Source organism: Nilaparvata lugens, chromosome 5 (assembly GCF_014356525.2).
Source record: "Nilaparvata lugens isolate BPH chromosome 5, ASM1435652v1, whole genome shotgun sequence".
Lineage (NCBI taxonomy): Eukaryota > Metazoa > Arthropoda > Insecta > Hemiptera > Delphacidae > Nilaparvata > Nilaparvata lugens.
The window spans coordinates 25155775-25179217 of NC_052508.1; the positions used below are offsets into that span (position 1 = coordinate 25155775).

Consider the following 23443-nt stretch of genomic DNA (forward strand, 5'->3'; position numbering starts at 1 on the left):
GGATCACCGAGAAACCCATTTATTTGTGGGCTGGGCGCACTCAACCAGCAAACAACAAGGTGCTCTGACAACAGCGAAACGCTGTTCAGAGCTTAGCTTCAGTTTGTCACAAGAATAAGACGGGGATCACGAGGAAATAACTGCTGTTACATGAGCTACAATACTGATCATTTCGCTGAACTCACAGCACCAGCCTTGAAAGAGCATTTCTGTAAAATGATTCTTGAAAAGCTTGAAACAGTTTACAGAGAGATTACAATATTGATTCATAAGCGAATGATTATTGAGGATGAGTTGTAGAGAGGACTTGAAAGTCCTAACTCCGCCTAATAAATAATTTTCACATTCCATTCAATTTTCATCATCGATTACTAACTATCGATAACTATCAATTATTACTGATACTGATACTGGGTGTGGACTGAGTTTGGATGTGGGAAGAGTGATCATGATACGAAATTCATATAGCACCTACAAGTTTCATCTCTGACCCCTGCAGTATGATGTCATTTGGCCTCGACTAAAATCAAGATCCACATCCCTGAAACAGAGTGGATTCAAAAGTGTAACTTTTATGAAACACCTACATTCTATTTAGCTGAAGTGTGAAGTTGAGGAAAAAAGTATTCACCAATACCAAGAAGAAGTTGATATTTGGTAATACCCTGAGTTCAAATTCAAATTATACTTTCGAATTTGAGATGGAATGACCGACGAAGCTGCTTATAATGGAAAAGTGTTACAAGCCTAATTCATTATTCCACAAAATCCAAGCTGATATGAAATCTTAATTTTGACTAAGCTTGAGTTAATACTGGAGTCTATGCTGGAGCTGAGCTTGAATTAAATAAGAGCTGCAAAGATTAAGCTTGCTTCAATTCAATGTCCGTGCTAGGTTTGCAGGTTGGTTTCAATTTTCAATTTCAATTAAGCGCGAGGTAGAGAAGGCACTGTGTTTGGAGAATTTAATATCACACCGAAATGGAAGCACTTCGTTTTCGAGGCTTGTCACGAATAGAAGAAACCGGAACGAGATGACGCTCAATGATGATAATCTCTGAACTGAAAAGAGTGAGAAAGAAAACGCCAACTCGGATGGCATTGGAGAGAGACGACGCTAGCAGACAACTTGTTAAATATTCAGACGCTCTTACCTCGAACAGCAACGTCCCGCCGCCAGTGCCACGCTCTATTCCGACGCCAAGTCAAAAGTGGAGGTGACGTCAAATTTAACATGGAGCACAGTCAAATCAAGCTAGCAACTCGTCTTGCGGCCGCTAATGTGGTGAACTTCTAAATGCATCACAACCACTGTAATAGTCTGATGGAGTCGAGATGGAGATGGTATGAGGTTATTCAGCTAAAATTTTCCTCTTCTATCACGAATAAAATAATATGTCCTCGAAAATGAGGATTTTCTATTTTCAATCATGCTCATCAGAATTGTGCAATAATAATGCTATCATCAACCAAGCTAGAGAATTTGATCTACGCACTAGAATAAAACTAGTTTGAAAGAGTTTCCAAGTTTATTACAATAAGTAATTTTTATCAAAAATATTATTAACCATCTTCCAACTTCCAAAACAATATTGAAATAATGAAAAATTGCAATTTTGGTGGACACACACCAAATGCGGCGCGGCGTCTGTTTATTTCCTATTGATTTAAATCTTGTCATTATATAAATGTGGAATAATGAATTAACATTTCTTGATGAAAATTCTCATGGATGGAGGCACTCACAACAAACAAAAGGAAAAATTATAGTGTAATTCAGTTTGTCTGTTTAGTTTGTCTCAGATGCTGAAATCTAACTAAACAGTGCGGAAAAGTTTGTTTCAAAGTAGGCGTCGTCCTAATTGAAATCTTTTGTAAAGCTGAATTTCTTCTTCTGAACTCATTTAGGACCTTTGCTCCTTCTCAGAAACAAGAGTAGCTGAGCGGCGTCGCCCTAGTTGAGGTCTTGACCCCTTTTCAACGACCCTCGAACCAGATAAATGGTCGGGATGGGTGAGGAAGCCGCGTATACTTTCTTGGGCCATGTCACCACCATTTTGATCTTAAAGTTTAGTGCTCTTTGTTCGCACTCTTGTCGTGCTCTAATCTCTCCTAACTTCCAGCCAACCCTCTCGTCCAACTATCCAACTCTAAACTTTCAACTCTTCCAACTCCTGAATAAACTAGCCATGCCTGCTTGCTATCTGTACTGTACAGGTGACCAAGACTCATTGCAAAAACCCTGTGAATCATCTCTTGTGACGTTGAGACTATTCAAATTTATCATTTGCACTGTCATCTTTCAAAAAAATATTCAAAACTGTGGTTATGTTTTTATTGACAAAATTAATTCACAAACAAGAATGAATATTAAACCTGTTGAAAGCTAAGAAGAAAACTATTTATCCAAATAATGTTTAGATAGACCTTTCATCAACTTTCTGTGTCAGGATAACTCAAAAGTTATAATTTTCAAAACTCAAGAAAACTGATTAACATTGATTCAAACAAAGATGCAACGATTTATTGAAGTTCTGGATGAACTGATTATTACGATGGGTAGGATAATAGATACAAATGATATTAAAAATTTACAGAGGGTAGTTTTGTTGCATCTTCATCCAACTTCACCCAACCGACAGCAGATACTTGGTTAAATATTGATACATTTAATCATTGAGTACTTGCAAAAATGAGTAAGTATCGATAGACAGCGAGAAAGGATCTATAACATCACAAAAAATGAAGATGATTTGAAAACTATTGAGAGTGTAAAATGCTTTTATGAAGATTGATCTGATCAATTTTCGAATTATGTTTGAACTTATGTATTAATTACGAGGTAGAAAATGATAATTGATAGATGTCTGACCTGGTTGAGCTGCCCATAAGTCGAGATCTTTGCGCCGGGTGTAGGTGGCATCCCTGGCCTCCGAGCAGAGACTGACCACGTGACGGGAGATGACAGCCGACCGGGCCACGTCAACGAACAAGTCCATCTGGTAGTTCTCCCTGCCTCGATCCTCTTCTGCCGTTCGCACTGTGCCCGGATTTTTCTGCAGAAAAAAAACATGAATCAAAACAATGAAAAAACTAGTATAAAAAACAATGATAAGCACTGTTTGCTTTGTTTACATTATTTGCCTTCACTCAATCAAATATTGAAAGAAACAGATTATGCACATCGTGTGTTGCATTCTTCTGGAGCCTTTGAAAAGCGTGGGAGAATGTAAAAGATTTATTCTTTGATGAGTTGGAACCTAATCTACCAATCTGCTTATTGATCTATCTACACATGGAACAATCAAATCCAAACAGAAAATCCACATCATCATCATCATTCATTTTTACTTATTTTACATTTTTGTTGGAATTAATGATTTAAAAGAATACAAATGAAAACCGCAAAAAGGATCGCTAAGCATTGTTTTAGCGTGAACCTTTTGTGAACTAACCCAATATTACTGCTCAAGTGGCTATTACGAGTTTTTCCAAGGACTTCCATTATATATCTTCTCATAGGATAGTTTTCTTGCTAATTTTGATAGTATATTGTTAAACGAGAATAAGTGTAGAAATCAGTTAATTGATTGTGGAAGAGCTATAATGAGACAGTGTTGTCCATTTACAAAAGTATGTTTTTCACAGAATTCTTCAAAAAATGCATTATGGTGAGGTACCACCACAGATGCCAGTGTGGGAAGAATGGCAAATGACCAACGGAGTTGACCCAACGACACACGTTTCTTTCGAAACCAGTGATTAAGGCGACCAATTTAATATGCATGGCACATGCTATTTTTAAATGCCTCTTGTCCACGAATTGCTTCCATAGTTGAGGAAATTTAATTATAATTTGAATTCTGCTGGAGTCTGGTCTGGTATTTCAGTTGGGAGGAGTTGGGAGGAGCACCTGTTGCCTGCTGTTGTCGCATACAAAACAGATGACACCGACAACATAACACCGGATACTCATTAACAGGCTTACTTAAATTAGTTAATTTGTACAGCAGATATGAAGCACAATGAGTAATAACTGCTTATTAGATGATACGAACTAATTTAGTGGTTGATATTCTGATTAATAAACGAATGAATGAACACATAACATACTAGTATAAATTGGCGTACAGTGTGATAAGACAAATCTGATCTGGAATATACAAAGCTGTGTACGCTATTAGTCTATGAATTGGCTATGTGTCTAGTATGTGATGTCATATTGATATACAAACCTCAACATCTTCAACGTATTCAAGACGCAACTTCTACTTGTTTCAGCAGTTAATTAAATTTGCTTAAAGATTGGAGTGAAATTTTTTCCCAACATTTGTGTATCCATGCAACTAACCATTTGTGTAACCATTCAACCACCATCAATTTGTCTCCATTCTAGTGTATCTTCTTCTTGATCCATACACAAAGCAAATAACATCAATATCGTACAAGTCCAACAATGCAGGGATTAACATGCTAAGCGATAACATGAGCTGAAAAAAGTGACCTAATAAACTTTCTTATTTGATTGAGCAAGGATTTTGTCTTTTGTCTCATACCGTTCACTTGAAAACGGTGATCTATCAGACAACGTTGTACTCAATTGCCATAAACCTCTAATTATGGTGAGCAACCCACGCTAATGCGTCCACAGCTCAGTTGTGCTCTTGTTATCGTATTTTCTCAGTCGTATGGTAATTGAAGCAATCAGCAAGCTTTTCTGGAGAAGCTTTTCTTTGCCTGAAGTTTACGTCCCACTTTCGTAAAAAGGACTAGTTAGAAAGGCCTATTTGTATATCTGGATAAATTACAGCGATAAAACTTCGTTAATCTCAGAGGAAATGTTATTCAAATTTCCAAGTTGCCTGAAACTTGATGCTACTAGCTTTCAGTGACTTCGGATTAGTTGATGGTCAAAGTAAATATTTCAGTTTTTGCTCGGAGTTCAACAGAGTCAGAAGAAAAGGATGCTCAAAAGATTGATAAGGAGAGAGTTAATGAGCTCAATGCTTGCTGAAAAAATCTTCAAGCGATAGAGTAAGACAGTCAGATTGCAACTTAACAAGGCAGAATTCTTCATGAACTGATCATGAATTTTGTACGAGGTGTCAATTAATTATTTACAGTATTACTTTCCTTATAAAGCTGCAAATGATCCAATTCACTTACTCATTTATCATATCTTTGATTGAACTTTAATTGAATTAGAGCTCATTTACTTCATCAAAGGAAATCCTGCTCTATTCAGCGAATAATGTAGTACGTTTCTCATGAATTAATGAATGATTAATTCAATGATTCAATTAATTTACAGAAGCACTTTTATATCAAAAACGATATAAGATAAGGAGAAGTCAAATTATTTTAAAGACAGAATGGAAAATCGCAAATTGAAGTAAAGCATGAAGAGCGGCTAGTTGAAAGTTTTTGGGAATAAAGATAACTGTATCTAACTAAAAATCAAACAGAAGTTGGCTATAAAAGCAAGAAGAGGGGCTGTAATGAATACTAATGTAATCAATTATCAGTATCATAACAGTGGGATACGAGTATTATTTGAGTTTAATAACTCAACAGGATAAAAATTGCTATATTCTATCATTTATTAATCTCAATCGACAGCGAACTAAATGTTCAATTTCCCTCCAGATTTTTTTAGTTATTGTAGAAAGCTGATTAGTTCAGAATTTTATTATTCCTACCCTTTCATTCATTTATTCATTCATCAATGGCATTCACACATCATAATCAAATAATAATTGAAAATAAAAAAAAAAACAGGCTTTCGTGGAACTCATTTTGTTGTTAGGGGGTTGGGTTTTGAATGATATTCTAAATGATGTATTCATTGGAATGTCAGCATATAAATAAGTGATGAAACATCGGAATTGAACTGTGGGCGGATGCGACCACTCAGAGACCTTTCAACCACTAGAATTGAAGGTGGGAATTGCAATCACTTGTACAATGGCTCATCAATCTCACCGCAGCGAGATGATCCGCAAAATCACTCAACCAACGATTCTCATTTAAATGCAACAGAAAACCGGGAATTCGCTCCGGTATGCCGTTAAAAATAAGAGACAAGGTAGGCTACTGTCACCATTGCCCCACTGCCATTAGGGCAGCAAAAAAAGCAGAACAGGACAGTCGTCCGTGGCTGTGGTTTGGCAACTAAACCAAATCGAAGCGCTACGTGGACGGAATCGCTTCCACAGTAATTTGGCTGAAATCGGAAAATGGCAACTGGACCGACCACACCACAGCCATTCCAAAACGTGTCGCAACATCCTGTTGAATTTTTTCTCAGACCCCTCGTAAACGAGTGCACTCACACCTGCACACACTTGTTAACACTTCCATGAAATTTCCATGACTCTTGAGGAATGTTTTATTGTGTAAAATTCCATCTTTCTAGGTTAGAATTGATTCAATCCTTATCCCACTTCATCAAAATCCCATAAAAATTTCAATAATATAAACGTGCTAAGCGTTTTACACAGAATACACTTTAAATCCATCAGAGGGGAGTCTGGAAAAATTGGAAAGTATCGTGAAATTATCAAAAATACTTCAAATATTCGTAATGCTATTATGATTATACTATTGATCATTGTGTTTCGAGAGTTTTCAAACCAAAGGAGCTGTAAGTTTGAAAGTGAGTGATAACATAATAATAGTTTCAGCAATCTTGAAATCATGAGGTGAGAGAAGATCAAAGAAAACCTCTAGAGAAATTGAGTACCATTTTATGTTCACTAGGCAGTTAAATAGATCGTAACGATGTTTACTCATGCGCCTATTTTTAAAACGGTTGTCAACCAAATAAATTTGGATTTGGAAAAGTTGTCAAATTTGAAGCAGCAATAAATCAATTAGTTGAGCTGAAAGTGCTGCATTGCTCCGATGGAGTTGAGAGCTGTGAATGAGAGTGCCAGCATAGGCTACTACAGACTACAGCATCTAATCCAAAGCAACAGAAACAGACATGCATGCCTGAGTTGGAGCGAGGTGGTGGAGCCATGGCCAATCTCAGTAATGTGTGTACATTGGACAGATGATCGGGGGTGTGAGGGAGTGGGAGAACAGCTTCCACCACTCAATTAGTGTTTCGATCGTCGATGCGATGCGATGCGATCGCTCCAAATCCAATTCGGCTCCTAATCCCTGTAAACAGCTGTAGGAAGCCACGTCGCCTCGCTGCCAGTGACAGCAGTGAATAGAAGCAAGTCTCCAGTGGTCGAGAGAGGGAGCAGTCACTATCCTACTTCATCATCACAGGTCCAACAGCAACCAAATTCAAGTTTTGCTGACGCCGTTCTTACTTAGTAGCCGATTTGGGATCAAGTCGAAAGGCTCTGATTGCACCAAATACCTCTGTCACTCACACTCCCTGTTTCTTTAAAACTAATACAAATGCGTTCTAATACAAATTAGTTTTCTTTAAAACTAATACTAGTCAATGATTGGGTAAAATTGACTAGCATCCATCGTTGTGAGAGAAATTTCAAAGAAATTCAGGAGAATCAAGAACACACAAAGACGCGTGATAGCATGTAAATAGTCATTACTTGTATTCTACAATTTCTAGAGATCTGAACATAGAACAATAGTTAGATAATAAATAGGAAAATGACCAGGCTAGCTCAGGTCTGCTGATGCAGGAGTACTTCGAATCGACTTGATAAATTTTAGGTTCTCTGACATGACTCAAGCTGTTTCAACTGATTGGAAATCATTTCCCGGTGGTCTTGAACACACTTAAATCTGAAGTACACTTATCTCTCTTTATTATTTCTCTCATGACACACGCTCAAGCATGAGGCTCATGTAGACATCATCCTAAGGAAAAACCTTTGATGGTTTATATATTTATACATTGATAGATACAATATCATTTTCAACTATGAATGTGAAACGGTTCGAAACTTACGTTTTTAAAAAATGTTATACGTTTTTCTATTTTAAACTCAAAATTCACAATTCTAGCTTCAAAAAAGGAGTTATCTTTATTATGATTGGTATTCAAAATAAGTTCAAAACTTTTCTAAGCACGAAACTCAGCACCAAATCACTATGAAGTGAAGTTTGCTTTTTCGATTGAATTAACGGTAACAATGATGGATACAACGGACAATGACCATGTTCTAATCAACGAAATCATTGAAACGTGAATTTGTATTCTTTTAATATTTCTTGCATAAACCAATTTTTGAAAATATCTACTAGATGAAAAAGCTGATAAATGTCTGTTCAGGAGCAAAGTTTATTGTTTTGCTGAAAATGAATTAGCTGATATTCCTGTATAGGAACACCGGAAACAGTGTTTTGTGATTCAACAACTATTGTATGAAAACTGTTCATCAACCGCAAATTATTAACAGCGAGAGGATGAAAACGAAGCCTTTCATTCACTTTGCCGTACTGTGTTTTGTGCCTATAGCTGCTGTTGTCGAGAACCTATCAAAAGACAAACGAGATCCAAATGAAGGGCTGATGAAAAGGGCTCGATCGTGCATCCGTCCTACAATGAGTAGATACAAACTGCCTCACAAAACCCACCTCATTCGCTCTCACTCATTCACACTCCTCTTTCTCACTCTTGTTGCGACTTTCGGCCTGATTTTCCACTCGATCACGCTTGACTCTTCCGCTTGAAGGTCTCAAATCAGTCGCACTTCCAAACATTCTCCTCGTCGAAACTCAATTCGATTCAGTAAACTGCATACATTTCACAGCCTACTCTCCTAATTCAAGTGCTCTTTCACATGAAGCGCTTTGTTTCCATGGAATAGTCGCTCTTCCTCTCAAAGAGTTAGATTGCACAATGTCTATGAGATATTTTACACAATATAATTTTAGTTTTAAATCTATTATTCTGGTTCGATTCATTGTTTCATTGAACATTATATTTTTCTAAACAAATTCCCAATTCAATTGAAGTAGGCTATGTGTTGGAAACTTCGAATTTCCTCAATAACCATGGTAGAATTAGAATTTCATGAATCAATATCAATCTTGGATAAACTCTTGGTTATTATAAAAGAATCAGTTCCAAAATGTATTACATTAAAGTAATATTTATTGGTGTGATCAAATAATAATTTTTTCATGGATCATTAATTCATGAAATGTTCACATTGTTGGACCGATTCTGATAGATTTACAAAGTTGTAAGAATAAGACGTTGATGTTGTCAATACCACATGTCCTCCCATACAGATTAAAATAAAATTATTCACAAACTTCATTAGCAAACATGAACCTTGAGTGATCAAACTGTGATTAAGCTATGGAGCCTGGGCATTTCAATTCATGCTCATTCTTTCATTGCGCTATCAATTAAGAAAATCGTCAACTGTTATACATGTTCATGCTCATCCTGGAATAACAGTGTAGTGGTTGTAATCAGGTTTTTCCACTTGAAAACATTCCCAATCATATGTTGAGATTGTAACCGGATTTGTAATTTCGGATATCAAAGGCCTGAGTTGCAGTGGAGTGCATTGGACAGTGCATTGGTCAGAGTGAATGGTCTGCATCAGGTGAGTGTTGAGCAAACATTGCTGCTACGTGTATTGAATCGGCAACAATGCTTGCAACGCTCACACTACACATGTACTGCACACACCCTTACACGGTTCTGTGTTTACTGACAAACACCAAGGCCTCGCAGTGACCATATTCAGTGGTACAAGTGAAATTGTTCTGTGTTGATCTAACAAAGAAGACTACCCTGTTAGCAGTGAACTGTAAATTTATTGGTGAACATTGAAACTCGAGAGGCCTTGCTTGCTCAAATCAGGACCGTAAATATCTTTGATTGGTACGTTGATTTTGATAAAAAACATATCAGTTCCTCCCACTGTCATCCTACGACGTATTTAAAAGTTTTCAAACAAATTTGTTATGTGCCTCTATTTAAGGCATGGAGTTTACATCACACACCGCCAAGTTTGGGAACTGCTGCGACATGAGGTATAATAAGTGAATGGATACAATACAATACTTAAATTATTATTTCTACCTCGAATTTCATTCATTGTACTCAAGCATGTCTTATTTCAAGCTGGTTTACACGTTTGAATTTCACAATAATTATATCGAGTGATTTGTGCAAATTTTGATCGAGTGATTGATTGCTAATTAAGTACGTGAGGAGGCAAAACTCATTCATCAATTTATAAGTACAACGTATGTGTAGTTCACTTCTATCGCTTTTCTCAATCAAAGTACTCTACTTTCAGTGTCCTAAGTATTGTTACAAATGGGATATGCCGGATGTGCCGAGCACTATTTTTAATTCAGGCCTTTTCCCAAGTTATAATGGTGAATTTAATACGCAATAAACTAGAGCCATTTTTGTAAGTGAGTTAGCGAAATAAATTATTTTCTCTCTCTATTATGAACGGCCATGACTTCGAGTTTCCCAGGATAGATATTTAAAAATTGTGGCTCCGAGTCGTCGAGGAATGTAGATAATGGAATTATCTCTAAAACTTAGCCTTCCTGTCGCGACATAGAGTGCGATAAGTTGGAAAGCAGCAAATATTACAATTATAAGAAACTAATGATTTTGCAGTTACTATTTGGTCCTAAGGCTCTAGAAGCCACGCGACGATCAATCGAATTGATTCCATTCACCCAATAGGAGACCTGTTTCTAAATACAGTAGTGGGGCGATTCCCCAGCCGAGAGACCAGATTACGTTTCGGAGGACACTTTGCTAGGAGCACCACGAGAGTGAATATGTAGTCGATTTGTTTCGCCCTTTTTGGGCAAGTTTATAATATTAGACTATTAATTAATGTAGGAGATAATTATATTTTTTTCTTTTTCTAAAGAAGTACAGAAAGTAGAGAAGAAAGTTTTCAGTTATGTTACATTTGAGTTATTGTTTCTGAAGATATATTATTGTAGAGTTTTGCTGAAAGTCAGGAAGATAGTCTTTAAATTGGAATGAAATTTTTAAGATTATGTTCATATTGAGTTTAAGACTTGCTAAAGTTTTATATTCTCCGACTGTGTTTTTTCATGGCGTTAAGGCTTTCAACTGAACGCTAATTTATTTAATTATAACAGAACTTTTGAATTATTTGTGAAGAAAGATCCATTAATTCTGATACAAAGAATCAGTAGTTTAAAGATAAAAATCTATATAAAATGAGGATTCGAATAGAATGAGAGAATTTAATTAACTGTAATCAATAGATAACTCCTTTTTTAGCTTTTGATGGATTGTAGGAAGTAGAAATTAATGCTGTAATACATTTATTTACAGCGGTTCATGTGTGACCCCAGACCAACTTCATGTACCACAACTTTAGGTTCCGCAACTTTACGTAACACTGCTTCAAGACACTCGTTCAGATGACAGGTCTAGGGACGTAAGATGACGTCGCCATCAAGCCAAATTCAACCGGTAAAGGTTCACCGCCAAAAACAAGGTACCGTAACCTCGACGATAAAGCAACGTACAGACCAATGAAAGTGCAGTGTAGTGGAAGAAAAGGTTCATTCAAGAATGTCAATCAAAAGTGGGGATTCCAAATTATTTTATGAAATGGGTTATATGGGTTACTATCGACGAAATTTGGGTTCAACGGGCTTTTCTTTCTTGAGTAATTTCATGTTGAAATTAATTTGTTATTTTATGACTGATATTGTTTGGTTTTGTGACATATTGCTATCTAAACGAGGGATAGTAATGCGCCCCCAAATCAGATGAAGAATGACAACAAAGTAACATGAAATTGTTGTTTCCTTTTTCTGATTTTAGTTGCCAATGTTTATTGAAGTTGTTTGCGCATAGTAATGCGCCCCCAAATCAGATGAAGAATGACAACAAAGTAACATGAAATTTTTGTTTCCTTTGTCTGATTTTAGTTGCCAATGTTTATTGAAGTTGTTTGTATTTTTCAATTTTTTCAAATTGTAGTGTTATTCTATAGTAGAAACCTATTAAATCAGGCATGGCAAGATTAATTGAAGTTTTCTTGACTCTAGCTCGTTCACCTGAATGAATTAAGTATAGACTCAGGTATTTTCTAGATGTGTCGGCCTATTTCCAAATTCTAAATTTTATTCCAAATTATCTTTTTATTATCTTTTAAAAGGTGAGGCACACGGACAACATTAACAAATTTCGAAAAGTACAATATTTGAGATAGGCTTGAGATTGAATTCACAACTATTTCTTATAACGTTTTCATTGTGTATCTTATTAATGAAATTAATAATTCAGTTCCACAACGATCCTTATCAGGGAGCTCAATTGTAGAACATTTGGTTCTACAGACTAAATATGTATTATAAAATCTATAAATATAGATTTAATATACATATAATAGATTTCTATATTTTAGTAGTCAGAAAACCAAAAGCGCGTGTTGTATCTTTTTATTTAAATGATGTAGCAGAATGTTCGTCAACTGAAAAAAGCAATCAAAGCTGAGCTGAGGCGGCTAATGTGCCTCGAGGGAGCTGCTCGTCCGATGTGAATGCAAAGTGATTGAAGTCGGAGGGAAGACGACATCGTTGGAAAAAAGAACTTGGTGCAGTAAATCCGCCTCTTTCGATTTGTGGCAAAACCTGGGCAAACTCGTTTTTCAGATTGATTACACGCAACATGCAAACAGCACTCAGCTAGATTTGTTACAGACCGCATCTCCTAGGTAACCAACTACTGACCCTCCTTATTTATTTTTCAAGACTAGTCTGTGAAACCTTTTTTCGTTACAGCATGACTTTTTTAATGGTCATATGCTATCCATATCGTTGATCACTTATTCCAGCTACATTTACTTACACAGAATGGGTGAAAAGTACTATAAATACTAAATATAAAAAGTACTTTTCACCCATCCTGTATATTCAGTTTTAAGTTTATCAAATTTAATTGTTAGTACAAGTAAGATGAAGGATTACGTTTGATAAGTGAAAAACAAATTACATTTGATTTATTTTAATTACTTATGCAGTTGGAAATGTATTTAGAAGGTCGTTCTCTATTGTTCTCAGCAATCCATGGAAGGAATTCCTTAAGAATTTAATAATGATGTATTCTTAATGACAAATTCATGAAGCTCATTTCACAACTTCAAGATTAATTTTATGTTCAGCCTACGAAATTAGGAGACTATAACTCATTGGAAAAATGACTATAATATTATTATAACATACGAAAGTGCAGTGGACTATCTATAATTAATCATCATAAACTTGAAATCAATGATGGAGATGAGGTTGTAGTCCATAGAGCAAGCCAGAATGTATCCACTCTACTATAAACGTTGACGGAAAACCAATAAACATTCAGCAAGCATTTCTTATGAGTTCTCACCAGATATTTTTTTCCCGCAGTCAAAGAATCCTTTCAATGGGGTGACAATTATTCTAGTTCTGAAGGTTTGGCATTGCGCTGACATATATGCCTTTATGCTTTGTGACAGGTTATACGTGATTACTTCTGAAATCATGAATATTCTCGTACAGGCTGGCAACGTGTTAAGCGATGAATTATCGCGTGTCCGTAGAATCCAAATTGATTTAAGAGACTTTTACTTTTTCCCACCAGTCATATTTTTCATGATTCTCTCTACCATGCTGAGAGCTTGAGTTATGGATAGCGTTGGGAAAAGAGCAGAGAGGTTTGAATGAGAGAGAAGAGGAGACTTTAGGACTAGTCTACACCGTTTCAGGTTGTTTATTCAATTCGAAAGTTTCTGCGTGGGTTTTCTTAAGTGGATCGAATTGAATTTTTGCTTACTAGTGTAATAGTATTTTGTGAATCGATTGATCTAGTTACTTTGTTGTTTTTTCTATTATCAAACACGGTAAATCGTAAAACGTTATGTCTCCATCACCAGCAGTTACACGAGCAAACACAGGGCTGAAATCCGAAAACGATAAGGCCACCTCTGTTGCGCAGTCGCCGGCAGCAAAGCAGCCTAAACAGAAAAAGATTCTACAACAACAACAACAGAGAGGGAATGCTGCCCGGCCTCATAGCTCTCCGTCTTGCTCAACAGCTGACTGCTCTGCTGTCTCCTTAGCAACCGAACAACAACTTGCGGCGGCTCTCGAAAAACTGTTGACGAGCGACGCCTTCGTTGATCGACTAGCTGCACGCCTCTCGGAGACTGTCAGCGCTCGAGTCTTGGAGGATCTTGGGGGCCGTCTGCAGGTGGCTGAGAACAGGCTGGTCGATCTTAATGGCGAGATGGACGCCCTTCGCGCCGAGCTTGCTCAACTCAAGGAGAGCTCAGACATGCGACTGGACGGTTTGGCTCAATATTCCCGGCGAAATAATATCCGCATCACTGGTGTTCCTGAGGCGAGTGACGAGGATGTGACAGCGACCACGGTGCAACTACTCAGCGACAAGCTGGGCGTTCCGATCCAGCCGGCTGACATCGACAGATGCCACCGCGTCGGTCGCCTCGCTCAACCGCGTGACAACCAAGAGCCGAGACCTCGGCAGATTCTCGTCAAGTTTATCAGTTATCAAAAGCGAAGTTCTATAATATCGAATAGGCGTCAGTTGAGTGGTACCGGTTTCTCAGTGCAAGAAGATCTCACGCGTAAGCGTCACTTGTTTTTCCGGGAAATGTGTGGAAGAGTGGGTTTCAAGAACGTCTGGAGTCGTGATGGGCGTGTTTTTTGGAGAGACAACAACAGAGTCTTCTCTGAGTTCTCTAATGGCCCTAATAATAATGCGAATTCGGATCAGCTCGGTGATAGTCATATGTAAAGTACCGTACGTAGTTTCATTGCCTACCAAGCACTGATAATTATTACTTGGTGAGTTTATCATTGAAATGATTTTTCTTCTTCTTATTATTATTTATTTATTTTTTCTCACTATTGTTTATTTTCCTTTCGATATTTATTTATTTCCATGAAGCTAATTTTCGACGAGTAATTAATAGAAGCCATATATTTTCCATACTTATGAACTTGATTTCACTGTTCTTTAATCTAACTCTGACAGTACTTTTGAATATGATTATTGCAATGTTAATTTTTATTTTTTCCGCTTCTCTGTGAACATGTATCCTTGTAATCTCAATATTCATTGAATTATGATCTCAATTAGAAGAATGATTGTAGTTTGATCATTATGATGATTATTATGATTGGTCATTATAGAATTTTTTTTTCATGATTACTTGGTGAGTTCATCATGGAAATGATTTATTCTTAATATTTTATTGAGATTAATATTTTATACGATTATTTTATTTTATAAGAATATTTTTTTATTGGATTACTTGATTGATTTCACGCATTCTGTAATATTTAATAAATTTGCTCTGTTTAAGATTACTTAAGCCCACTGTTGTTCAGTAGTTATCTCACATCAAAGGGGGCTCAATTACGACGTCGCCTACGATTAAATTGAGATTATCGTTTAAATTTTTAATTTACCTTCCCAACTATTTGAAATAAATATTGATCTTTACTTGATTGATTTCACGCATTCTGTAATTTTTAATAAATTTGCTCTGTTTAAGATTACTTAGGACCATTGTCAGGGTACACTGTGATTTCATATATCTTCCTATAATAATATATTAATACATTACTAGTACATTACATTTCATACTAATGGATGTGAGCGTATCTGAGTTAGCACGACTGCTAGATGGTCACTCGTCTTCTCTCAGGTTCTGTCATATCAATGCTGAATCTTTACCTGGTCATTTCGATGATTTCAGCGAGACATTTTCCACTATTTTGAATTTTGATATAATAGGTGTTAGTGAATCCTGGCTTAAACCATCACTGGATTCCTGTTCTTTCAGCATTCCGGAGTATTGCGTTTTTCGTAATGATAGAGTCGGGAGGGACAGAGGTGGGGTTGCCGTGTATGTTCGCTCCTCTTTGTCACCCAAACATGTGTTATCTTCTCCTCAACCCTACTCCAACTCTCCGGAGTTTATCTTCATAGAGATCACAGCTTGTGAAGACAAAATTCTTGTAGGGATTGTATACCGGCCACCCAAAGCAGGTCGACTGTCACTCCTTGAGCACTCTCTGTTGCAGATAATGCATAGCTATCAACATATTGTCTTACTTGGTGATTTCAACTCTAATCTATTGAGAGATAGCTTCGAAAGGAGGCAACTCGTGACACTCTTTGATTCTATCAACTTCCACATTGTAAATAATGTTGACCCGACTTACCACTTACCCAATTCACATACTTTACTAGATCTAGCGGTGGTGAGTGATAAAGATTATGTTTCTTCTTTTGGACAGATACCTATGCCTTGCTTCTCCATGCATGATATGATTTATTTAGTCTACAACTTGAAATGTGATGAGTTGTCTGCAGTGAGCTATTTATATAGAGACTTCAAACATTTCAATGATGATAGATGTCTTGAGGATGCTATCAACATGCCATGGCACACTATAGGTTTCATTGATGACATCAATGATAAGGTTGCAGTATTCAATAATATGATTCACAGCATTTTTGATAGGCATGCCCCTGTGCGTACTGCGCATCCTAAGCGGAAACCAGTGCCCTGGATGAATGAAGAGATACTGATTGCCAGACGTGAGCGTGATAAAGCCAGAAGAGTATTTAAAAGGACCAGCAGCCAGATAGACTTTGAGGTCTTTAAAACTTGGAGAAATCGTGTGAAATCTATGAGTCGCAATGCAAAACTTCGCTTCTATCACAGGCAGTTTAATCAAAATAATTCAACATCTACTCTGTGGGATAATGTCAGAAGACTAGGAGCGCATAAAGCCAGATCTAATACTAGAATCAATATACCTCTTAATGAACTGAACGATTTCTTCACTCTCAGTTCAAATCAGCCAGATGCATCCAACGCACCACTGGCTTCAGACCATCTTATCATGCAGTTCAATCATAACTTGCCGGCAGAGAAATTCTATTTCTCACATGTTACTCCATCTATGGTGTCAAAGATAATATGTTCTTGCTCAAAAAACTCTAAAGGAATTGACAATATCCCAAGCTTATTTTATAAAAAATTGTTACCAGTTATTTTACCTTCTATCACTCACATATTCAATGTCTCTCTTCAGACAGGAAAATTTCCTGATCTCTGGAAATGCTCCATGGTGAAACCCATTCCTAAATCGACTAATCCAATCGCTCCTGCAGACTGCAGGCCCATCCATATTCTGTGTTCCATATCTAAGGCACTGGAGAGAATTGTGCATGCTCAGGTAAGTCAATATCTTTCAAGTTTTGACTTCTTTTCGAATTTCCAGTCTGGCTTCCGCCCAAATCATAGCACATGTACTGCTCTCTTGCGCATAACAGATGACATACGTGCAGCTATGGATAAAAGATTACTCACGTTACTTATTCAGTTCGACTTGAGCAAGGCATTTGATAATGTTTCTCATGCCTTGCTAATTCATAAGCTGAAGTATCATTGCCACTTCTCCGATTCTGCAGTAGCATGGTTCTCCTCATATTTGTCCAACAGATTTCAGGCAGTATTTGGTAGCTGTGGTGATTCCTCTAATTGGAGACCAGTTTTGAGAGGTGTTCCTCAGGGCTCTGTGTTGGGACCCCTTCTCTTCTCTGTTTTCATCAATAATGTTTCCTCTGTTTTCTCAAACTGTTCTTATCACCTATTTGCTGATGATCTTATGATCTACGCTCACTGTTCAAAAGAAAGAATTTCAGAAGCAGTTCAGTCCATGAACCAGAATATTGAGTCACTCCTGCAGTGGACTGATGCCCATCAGCTGATCCTCAATGCACAAAAGACGAAAAGCATCATTCTTGGCTTCCCAACTCTTCTGAGCAGATTTGATCAGGAAAGACTCCCGGCTATCACTGTTGCAGGAAATGTTGTTCCCTACCTGAAGAGTGTGCGAACTCTTGGACTGTATCTAGACCAGAGTCTTAGCTGGAAGGAGCAGACCACTCATGTATGTAACAGAGTGTTTGCAGGCATGCACCAGCTCAAACGTCTGAAACATTTCCTGCCTCAAAGCACACGTATCCTATTGGTCAGATCATTAATAATACCCTTTCTTGATTATTGCTCAACCGTATACGTTGACCTGACAGATGAATTGAATGGTAGGATGCAGAGATCCCTCAATTATGCAATAAGATACATCTACGATGCCAGGCGGGATGAGCATATAACGCCTTACTTTATGCAACTGGAATGGCTGAAACTCAAGAATCGAAGGAAATATTTCCTCCTGATTCTGGTATATAAAATAATTGTGAAAAATGAAGGACCATGCTATCTGCGTAACTCATTCACTTTGTTATCATCCGTTCATACTGCTCGTCAAACCAGGTCACATCAGTTCACTCTTCAAATTCCTCATCACCGTACATCCATATTCAATTCGTCTTTCATCACAACAGCAAGCAGAGAGTGGAACGCCCTTCCAACTCACATTGTGTTTTCCACGTCTCTCTCCCTGTTTAAGAAAAGATTGCACGCTCATTTGCTTATGATTGATGAGTGACTAGTCCTTTAACGATTATCTGTTTTACATTGATCCATACCATATGAATATTAAAAATTTGTCTTCTACATCCATTTATAAATAGTTTATATTATTTAACACACTTCATTATAACATGTATTACTTTGATTATTTTTGGTTTGATAGTATAGCCTATAATTATATAGATACATTTTTTTTTCTCCACTGTTTAATAACAGTTCAATTTTTTTTCAAGGAAATATCAATGCAAGTTTTCTTCTTCTTCTTCTTCTTCTTCTTCTTCTTCTTCTTCTTCTTCTTCTTCTTCTTCTTCTTCTTCTTCTTCTTCTTCTTCTTCTTCTTCTTCTTCTTCTTCTTCTTCTTCTTCTTCTTCTTCTTCTTCTTCTTCTTCTTCTTCTTCTTCTTCTTCTTCTTCTTCTTCTTCTTCTTCTTCTTCTTCTTCTTCTTCTTCTTCTTCTTCTTCTTCTTCTTCTTCTTCTTCTTCTTCTTCTTCTTCTTCTTCTTCTTCTTCTTCTTCTTCTTCTTCTTCTTCTTCTTCTTCTTCTTCTTCTTCTTCTTCTTCTTCTTCTTCTTCTTCTTCTTCTTCTTCTTCTTCTTCTTCTTCTTCTTCTTCTTCTTCTTCTTCTTCTTCTTCTTCTTCTTCTTCTTCTTCTTCTTCTTCTTCTTCTTCTTCTTCTTCTTCTTCTTCTTCTTCTTCTTCTTCTTCTTCTTCTTCTTCTTCTTCTTCTTCTTCTTCTTCTTCTTCTTCTTCTTCTTCTTCTTCTTCTTCTTCTTCTTCTTCTTCTTCTTCTTCTTCTTCTTCTTCTTCTTCTTCTTCTTCTTCTTCTTCTTCTTCTTCTTCTTCTTCTTCTTCTTCTTCTTCTTCTTCTTCTTCTTCTTCTTCTTCTTCTTCTTCTTCTTCTTCTTCTTCTTCTTCTTCTTCTTCTTCTTCTTCTTCTTCTTCTTCTTCTTCTTCTTCTTCTTCTTCTTCTTCTTCTTCTTCTTCTTCTTCTTCTTCTTCTTCTTCTTCTTCTTCTTCTTCTTCTTCTTCTTCTTCTTCTTCTTCTTCTTCTTCTTCTTCTTCTTCTTCTTCTTCTTCTTCTTCTTCTCCTCCGTTTATTCTTCTACTTATTTCTTGGAATTTTTCGTTATCGACGATCCTCGCTTCAAACTGAGGTTTAGCTCATTAAAGTTCAGTAACACTGTCTCGATAATCTCATGTTCCATTACTAAACTATCTATAAATATAGTAACAGTCTAGTGGACATTGGAAAGAATGAGTTGGAAAACTTTATACATTTAAATCTACAGACCAGTATTAAATTTACATTGTTGTTGAAAATATTGAGTAGCTTCTCTTTATTTTTTGAGTTCAAAGTAACTGAAATTGACTGCGATAGCAGCTACAGTACTACAATAAGCGTTTTTATAGAAAACCAGTGATTTCAATAATATGATCAAATCATCAATATCTGTTAGATAACATTTGAAACCTCACAAATCAGCAAACAAAACTTTAAATTGATAGAATTAATTCAAAGTATTGGAAAAAGTATAGTTTTCAACTTAAATCCATAAATAATGTCATGAGTCAACAACAAATTATTGGGAGAAGTGCAAGTTACAAATAACACTTCCAACCAATTTTGAAGGGATAATTCGTGATTACAGATTTCTATAGATGAACTTGGCGCAAAATGAAAAAGAGAATCACTGTTTCAAACGAGCAAATCAGCCTTGGGTAAACCATGCTGTGATTGAGTGGAGCGCACATTTAGGAGCCATAATTCAACAGCCAATCAGGATACAGAGTTGTGCTGGGTATGACAAGTGGAATGCGGTACTACTGACCCTCAAAGCATTGACTGCACACAGGGTGACATGAAACACCGTCACAGCAAATGCAAAACGCGTGGGTCTATTAGCATCTATAGCATCAATCTCTGTTATATCTACAGCGCCAATATCTATCATATCTATAGAACTAATATACTGCCATCTACTTCCATCACAAGTTGCCTGAAGTTGACAGGCCATTCCACCGTTGCCCCAGGCAAAAGCAATCCGTATCATAATAATATACTCTAGTTCCATTACAAATATCCGAGTTTACAGGCCATTTCCAATACAGAATTCAACCCCATTTCCCCAGCTATTAATTTTCGCTCAGAAAAGTACTGAGCATTCTATACTGATAGGTACATTATTCTAGAATATCGAGTAATATATTACAAGAGATACCTTGAAATACGGGAAGTTACTGACCATGAGAAAACTTTATTCAATAAACTTCTGTAATAATGTATCAGAATTGAAGAAAGTTTAGAGGAGATTGCAAAGAAGATTATGGAAATACAGTTATTTTGAATATTAAGCCATGGAAAACATGCAAATCCCACAAAAACTGCCTATTGAGACTGTTCAGAATGATATTAATGTTTTATTGAAGGAGAATGTGATTGTGGTTGAAACTTGAAAATTAAATTCAGATTGCATGCAGAAATCACTACAATGTTTGACCTTTTACCGTAGCGGTAGATTACTATTATAGGTGTATATAATATGACCATCCTAGATAATATACTATGAAGTACAAACAATAGATAGATAACTAAGTAGTTCACCACGAATAGTAAGCTCGCATATGCACAATTTATATCAAGTAACGTTTACTTCTACTCCTGGCGGACACTCTAAACAATCTTCTGGTTGAAAACTTCGCCAGATGCAGCAATAATTTACAGTTAAATATAAAGCCTCTCAATTCATATCGATTTATTATCAGAATGCAGATAAAGTTTCTCTCTAAATCTGGTCCCACACTAATTCCGGAAGATGAATGGTTTGACTGGGAGGAAATCGGGGAATAAGAGAGCAACTTTATAACGGTGAGGTCTTCTGATAACAGAGCTGCCTGAAATGTAGTGATTTGACCTGCTACTACGTACACCTTTCTTCCTTGAGGTCAAACCTTTCTGAATGTTCTAGGGAAGGGCATGAAGAATGCGATTGGAATTGAGAGAGAAACCCAAGTGACCAAACGAATGAGTGGGTATTAAATACATTGGGAACACATTTAGTTATCAAGACAGCCTTTTAAACTTTGAAAAATGAGTTAATGATAATAGAATAAGATAACATAGTGATATTGAATGGCTTAGACAGCTCCATCTTTGAAAAGATTTGTGATGTGCTATTTTATGTAACTTGAGTTTACTCGAGTAACTTATGGAGATACTCCTAAGTATGACATTTCATTCAAAATCCACTTGGGGATATTTTTGGGGAAATTTCAACATTTAATGGCCCAATTTGGATTGTGATCCATAAATGCCATGCAAGAGATAATATATGAATGTGATGAAGGTGATATTGTTAGTATATAATAAAGTAGGTCAATGTGTGTGTTACCTTCCGCTATATATTTTACAGAGGCAATATAACGCCAAATGGAAAGATGGGAATGGAGATGGCGAGTTAAGTACAGTATTGTCACTGGTACTTTAAAATAACAAGCCTTCTCACAAGATTTTCTCAAACAGTTTTACGAGCTGCTGTTTAATATCGACACAGTGCTTCCTGGAGAAGGACAAGTCTAACGGACAGCTGACATATTTTATTCATTTCTAGATGACCCGTGATCCTTTTTCTACGACCGTTCCAGCTATAAACACACGTCCATTTTCCCAGGGGCTCTATCATTCCAGAGTAACAGCTGTTTTGACAACAGGTCGCGTCTTTACTGAGCACAGCTCTCCTGTAGTCACTAGGGAAGAAACGTACTCGATAAAAATTGTTCCACTTATTCCATAAAAATTTGTTGCCATTACTCTCGCAGTAGAGGTGCATAGATAGTGTAGAACATGAACCAGAAGCACTACATGAATAATAACAGGCTACATGATCTAGATATCAATATGATGTGGTCTACTAAAAGGGACTATGAGATAATACAGCCTACGGGATTCATTCTCTCAATTGGTTTGACAAATAAATGTTTTCAAGATTATTTTTATAAATTGGAATTCAACTATTCAATCATTCGATTAACAATTGTTGATTACTATCATTTGTGATACATACACGTGATAATTAATTAATTTGTTTACATAATCATGTAATCAAATCAATAATTAGTAGAGAGTCAACAGGATAAAGTCAGAACTCCTTCAAGAATTGAGAGAATTTGAAACGGACTAGTTTTACTCCTATGAAATTACAATTTTCATAGTTACGAGTAGTTATTACAAGTGAAATGTGAGATAAAAATGATTTTTCAGCATATGAGAAAAAAGTTTGAATCGAGAATAAATTACCAAACAGAAACACAAAAATTCATATTAAAGAAATAGAAACTTGGCAATTTACTTAACGGCGTGGTTCAACTACAAAATCCAAAAGTAGATCATTCACATTCTCAAAAAAATAACTAAATGACCAATAATCAGACCCAACCAATTTGAGAGAGTGCTCCTCCTTGAGAGTTTTCAACCCCAAATACATTGGGTGGAGCACTTGCCAACGAATGCAAGAATTTGTCTTACCTTGAAGATAAGCACCGTTCCGTCGGTTCCTCTAGTGGAAAGATGTCCGTTTTAGATAAGTTTTGTTGATAGAAAACACATTTCTGGCATGTCGGATCCCATCTGAAGCGTTAAGTGCACTCTCACCACTACATCCAAACATACAAACCAATGGCACATGAAAGCTAGTTTCACAGCAAAAACACAAATAACTAGCTTCAGAAGGGCATGACCAGATCTTTCCACATGAAGGGCACTGACATTAGTATGAGGTTTCTGTGTGATAAAGAGAAGTTAAAGTTGGGAGAATTAAATAATGTAGGGACAATGCATCAAAGACAGAGCTAGAACTCACATAATAGTTTTGTATGATTGCCCTTTGTGATTATGTGAGCTCGCGCCAGAGTTGATGAAACTCGCTGAAGCGGCAGAACAGTGAGAGAGAGAAAGAGAGCAACGCGGTTGGCCCGGCGGCC

At 36.7% G+C, this 23443-nt stretch overlaps 1 protein-coding gene across 1 annotated transcript in view; it reads right to left on the bottom strand.

Annotated features, from left to right (window-relative positions):
- LOC111046674 (out at first protein) overlaps positions 1–23443 on the bottom strand; it is a 215574-nt gene that overhangs the window by 21478 nt on the left and 170653 nt on the right. The window contains exon 4 of the mRNA XM_022332278.2: positions 2873–3056. Coding sequence (XP_022187970.2) covers positions 2873–3056 — 184 coding nt within the window. The remainder of the gene's footprint in view (positions 1–2872; positions 3057–23443) is intronic.